A 6,000-nucleotide genomic window follows, 5' to 3' on the forward strand; every position below is an offset into this window, starting at 1 on the left:
TTCCTAATTCTATTTGACAGGGCAAGTGCTGAGAGGATGTTTCCCCTCATGGGAGAGTCTAGGGCCACAGGGCATAGTCTCAGAATAAAGGTGTGCTGAATTAAGATAGATGAGGAGGAATTTCTTCTGAGAGTTGAGAGTCTTTGGAACTCCTTGAGATATACAGAAGTGTGATGGAATACTCCCTATTTGCCTGGATAGGTGCATTCCAACAACACTCACAAACCTTGGCACCATGTAGCACAAACCAGCCTGCTTGATTGGCACCACTCCATAAATGTTCAGTCCTTCTACTTCTGATGCACAGTAGCACGCATGTGTACCATCTACAACATACACCTCAAAAATTCACCAGAGCTCATCAAACAACATCTTACAAACTCACAACCACCACCATCTAGAAGGGCAATGGCAGCAGATACATGGGAACACCGCCACCTGTAAGCCACTGACCATGCTAACTTGGAAATATATTGCTGTTCCTTCACTGTCACTGGGTCAAAATCCTGGAATTCCCTCTCTAAGGACGTTGTAGGTCAACCTACAGCATGTGGATTTCTGTAGTTCAAGAAGGCAGCGTACCACCACCTTTGCAAGGGAAGCTAGGGACAGGCAATTAATGCTGGTAAACCAGTGATGCCCACATTCCACAAGTGAATAAAAGAAAATGTTCGAATTTATAAAATCCCAATAGGACCATCAAATGATCAATTTGCCTAACGGATTGTCAGCCAGGATAAAAAAGCAATTCACACCAGGTTTCTTCAGGAACATAAGAGCAGTGAAAAGAGAGAATTTCTAATTTATGCAACTTAACTATCCCCCTTCAAAACTCCAAATATACATGCTATTAATAAACACATTGAACTCGACCCCATATACATTCCACTATGGAGGAAACCTGGAAGTGAGGCAATCCATTGCAACGGACCCCAGAGTTTAAAAGCCAGGCGGGAAAACACACCGACACTTCATCAGAGGCTGCACTGAGGATGTTACCAAGCACGGTAACGAAACGTCTGCAGAACAACAAACCAGCTCGGCGAACCAACCAACTTCAACACCCACAACCCGAGCTACAGATCTACTCCAAAATCCAAATATACACGTTCATTCACAACTAAGACAGACAAAAGACAAATGATTTAATACATGCATTATGGGTGAAAAAGATGATAGACAGGATAAACAAAATTCCAAAGATCAGGAGACAACCTTCCTGCTCCTATGATGCTGCTTGGCCTGCGGTGTTCATCCAGCTCTGCACCTTGTTGTCTCGGATTCTCCAGCATCTGCAGTTCCTACTATCTCTGATCCAAAGATCAGGAGTCCAGATTCACATGGTGGAAAAGTATTTTTCCTCACAGTCCTGTTGAGTTTTGTGATGATGACACACTGTTGTCTGGATATGACAGTCATCGGTAGACAAGGTGGTGAAGAAGGTGTTTAGCACGTTGCCTTTATTGGTCAGAACATTAATTGTAGGAGTTGGAATGTCATGTTATTGCTGTACAGGACATTGGTGTATACAATTCCGGTTGCCCTTCTTCTATAGGAAGGATGTCGTTAAACTTAAGAGGCTGCAGAAAAGATTTACAAGGATGTTGCCAGGACTGGAGGGTTTGAGTTATAAGGAGAGGCTGAATGGGCTGGGGGTTTTTTCCTTGGAGTGTTGGAGGCTGAGGGGCGGCCTTATAGAGGTTTATAAAATCATGAGGGGCATGGAAAGTGTGAATAGCCAAGGTCTTTTTCCTAGGGTGGGAGAGTCCAAAACTAGAAGGCATAGGTATAAGGTGAGAGGGGAAATATTTGAAAACAATCTAAGGGGTAACTTTTACATGCAGGGGCTGATGTGTGTACGGAATGAGCTGCCAGAGGAAGTGGTGGAGGCTGGTACAATTACAACATTTAAAAGGCATCTGGATGGGTATATAATAGGAAGGGTTTAGAGGGATATAGGCCAAATGCTGGCAAAAGGGACTAGGTCAGATTCTTGATGGAACAGTTCTGAAGAAGAGTCACTGGACCTGAAATGTTAACTCTGATTTCTCTCTACGGATGCTACCAGACGAGCTGAGATTTTCCAGCAATTTCTGTTTTTGTTTCAGATTTCCAGCATCCTTTGGGTTTTTGTTAAAGAAAATGGGTCTACATTTTCTGGAGTTTAGGACAATGAGGGGTGATTTCATTGAAACATCAAGGTTTTAAATGTAAAATAAAACATAGAACTCTGGATGCTGAAGATCAGAAACAAACGAAAACAGAAATTTCAGAAGAAACTCGGCAGGTCTGGCAGCATCTGTGAAGAGAAAACAGAGTCAACATTTTGAGTGCAGTGACCTGTTTGAAGGTGTTTGATAGTTTGGATGCTGTAGGGCTGTTTCCCTTAGTTAGGGTCAAGGAATCTAAATCATAGGGGGCATTGTTTCAGGATAACATTTAGAACTCAGATGAGGAGAAATGACTTCATTCAAAGGTTTGTGGATGCTCCATTATTGAGTACATTTATGACTAGTTAGAAAGATCATTGATGTTTCAGGGAATCAAGAGATATGGAGAAGGGTTTGGGAAAAGGAACTGAAGCCCTACAGCAGCTGCAATTGCATTGAATGGTGGAGCAGGCTTGATGGGCAAATGGTCTAATATTGCCCTTATTTCTTGCGACTACACTTTAAAACTACTGAGGTTCTGAAAGGTGCCATATAAATGCAAGTCTTTTTCAGATTCCTCCTTTATTAAACCTCCCCAGTTAGCTTTTGATGATTACCTGGAACTCCAGTCCATGTTTATGTCTACAGTATTCTCGTAATTTTGGATAAACACTTTCCCTCAATGCCTTTCTCTCAGCTTCTGTATCTGAAAAAAAAGGTAGATAAAGTACAACAGTAACAAAGTTTACGTGGTTGCCAACATCAGTGAAATTTAAGACAGGAACCTTATTTACAAAATGCAAAGGTATCAAAATAATAAAACATGCAACTGATGCAAACTGGAGAACGGAGAAACCCAAAACAAAATTAAGACTGATTCTATATTATTTTTAATAAAATAATATTAAACCAAAAGAAGTTGTATGTAGAATTTTCTGAGACAGTTGGTTTATTCAGTGAACTGTGGAGTGTAGCACTGAACCAGAAGGCAAGGGATGGAAATGCTTTAATAAAGACAGCAAATGCTGGAGAAACTCAGCAAGTCTGGCATCATCTATGGACAAAGAAAAATAAGAGTTAATGTTTGCCTCCAATTCAATACCCTCACCTAATTCTGCAGCCCTGGCCATTATATATCCCTTGACCATCACACTAAAATAGATTCCCAGAGATAGTAGGAACTGCAGATGCTGGAGAATCCGAGACAACAAGGTGCAGAGCTGGATGAACACAGCAGGCCAAGCAGCATCATAAGGAGCAGAAAGCAAAATAGATTCCCACTTTGCTTTGCTCCAAAAGTCTTAATTTATATGCACCTATTACTCTCTGCTTAATAAGCTACAACATCTCCTGGTCAAACAGTCTTGGTTTCAAAATTCTTATTTTCCACAAATCCCTTGGTATCTGTATAATCTCCAGCAGCTCCACAACCCTTCGAAATCCTTGCAGTCATCTAATTCTGGAATCTTCTGCACTCCATAGTTTATATTCTTCACTAAAAGGTGGCTTACCTTTCTGTTGCAGAGGTCTCGAGCTCGGAGACATTCCTGCCTACACATCTCTACCGCTTTTTCTTCTATTAAAGATACCCCTTAAAACGTTCCTCACTGATCACCTAATATCTCCTCATGTGACTTAGTGTCATATTTTGTATATTTTAATATTTCTATGCAGCTCCCACGGAACATTTGATCAAAGGCACAGTAGACGTTATTGCTATTTGTAGGACCAGTCTGTGCACAAAGTAGCCATCGTACTTCCTATATTACAAAAGTGACTAACCGTAACCCTATTGGCTGTAACGCCTTTGGAGGTTGTAAGAGGCGCTACATAAACGCAAGTTCTTTTGGTAGTCACCTGAAGCCACCTGCTGGTGACAGTCCAGTGCCAGATTGAATTAGATCAAGTACAACAGTGAAGTGAACAACTGTAGTCTGTTGTAAAAGAATAGTTATTTCTGGAGTCGACAATTATACATTTCAACTTGAAACAAAATAAAAACCAAGACTTAAACTTGCGATTTTTAAGACAAAAAAAAACCCTCACATGCTTTACCTTCTGGATTGCAGCAGATAAATATCTGCACACATCTCGATGCCTGAGTTGTTGGGATGTGAGAGAAATTGGCGATTGGGTCATGTCCGGGAACATTAAACATCGGAGTGGGAATTTCCATAGTAGAAGGAATCTCTGAGTCCTCTCCGAGCCGGACAGAGTTACTGAAGTTTGCAGTGATCAGCTACACAAGGACATTTCTTTTTCTCTTGCTGAGGGATTTGAGATAGTGCGGTACAGCACCGCCTTATGGAGCGGCAGCACAGGGAAACGGAATTGGAACACCTAACATGCAAGTGCGGACTTATTTCAGCTTCATACGGGACAGGAAAGCTAGGGCAGAAAATGAATATCTACAGACTGTCTAGACTTTGTTGCACTGAGTATACGTACTCAATTTATCATGAATTGCGACACTGCAAGCTGTGTCTACATTTAAAAGAATAAAATGCATTGGGACGCTATAAAAATGCACGTTTCTTTTTAGTGATGTGTCAATAACCTACTCGCCCCCACCTCCAAATTCTTTAATCTTGCTTTGAAACCCCTTCAGCTATAACATTTATTTTCAATTTGAATCCAAATATAAAATAAATATTGAAATTGCATGGCATCCTGTCAAGTCAGAGGTTTCAAACGCGCTTTAATGATGAAAAGTTCCCCCCAGGGGGTAACTGGACAAAACGGTGGGGGAGTATGGCTACGAGCATCTGCATGAGTAGCCCAGTGGTTGGGCCACAGGTACCGGAGCAGGATTGCCTAATAAACAGTAAAGAATGGGGAATAAAACAAGTAGATTATTGTATTCCCAGGAGATTAGTTCTGACCATTAAACCAATACATTCGCACCAACAGGCGAGGTCTTGTTATTTCGGGATCATTCCTTAAAATCAAGGGATTGTGGGCTCTTAGAGCGTTGGATTAGTTGGTGGGGAGGAAACAACAAATTAATACAGATACAAGCATTAACAGCAGATAGTAGACAGTTAAAGTGTAGTTTTTTTTTTAAACGAGTTATATTACTTTACTCAAACTGTTCAGGGACGATATTACACACTTCTGAAGGAGGTGGGTCTTGAAGACGGGCCTCCTGGCTCAGATGCAGGGACATTACCACTATTTCTCTTTCCACAGATGCTACGAAACCTGCTGAGTTTCTCCCGCACTTTCCATTTTCATTTCAGTGCATAGTATAATTGTTTTTGTTGCCTTGGGACATTATTCATTAAACATTTTCAGACATGACCAGCCACAGAATTCTTTTAACATGTTACAAGGTCTTCAGCTGTGAACAGTGTTGCGAATCAGTTGCAATATTGAAGGTTAAAATCAATTGGCTCTAGCAGTGAGCGGCTACTCACACCCAAACTACAATTAAAGTAATATCTTTATTTCTAAAGAACACGGGCTTTATTTCTTTCACTATTATCCAAAGGGCTGAGCTATTTGCTTGCACAAATTCTTTCAAAGTACACCTACCAGCCTTGTTTCAAACATGTTTCAATCCTCGAAAGGAGGAATGTTGGTCTTGAGTTATATAGTCTGGCACTAACATTTAACCTAATGATGAACAGTACATTAGAATTCAGGTAGAATTCCCATTATATTTCTTTTCCTTCTGAGACAGAAACAATCAAATGCTGGATCCATTGTACTGACTAAAACGGTTGATTGAATTATTCACAAAAACAAAGACATATACAGGGATAGTAGGAACTGCAGATGCTGGAGAATCCGAGACAACAAGGTGCAGAGCTGGATGAACACAGCAGGCCAAGCAGCATCATAGGAGCAG

The 6,000-nt window shown here is 40.9% G+C and overlaps 1 protein-coding gene across 1 annotated transcript in view; it reads right to left on the reverse strand.

Moving 5' to 3' along the window:
- The window catches only part of LOC109937763 (NACHT and WD repeat domain-containing protein 2-like), a 31,227-nt gene extending 26,901 nt beyond the window's left edge, over nucleotides 1–4,326 (reverse strand). Inside the window, exons 1-2 of the mRNA XM_020536265.2 lie at nucleotides 4,206–4,326; nucleotides 2,768–2,856 (exon numbers count right to left, since the gene is read on the reverse strand). Coding sequence (XP_020391854.2) covers nucleotides 2,768–2,856; nucleotides 4,206–4,326 — 210 coding nt within the window. The remainder of the gene's footprint in view (nucleotides 1–2,767; nucleotides 2,857–4,205) is intronic.
- Nucleotides 4,327–6,000: the final 1,674 nt, after the last annotated feature.

This window comes from Rhincodon typus, chromosome 6, assembly GCF_021869965.1.
Source record: "Rhincodon typus isolate 14 chromosome 6, sRhiTyp1.1, whole genome shotgun sequence".
In the NCBI taxonomy this organism is placed as follows: Eukaryota; Metazoa; Chordata; class Chondrichthyes; order Orectolobiformes; family Rhincodontidae; genus Rhincodon; species Rhincodon typus.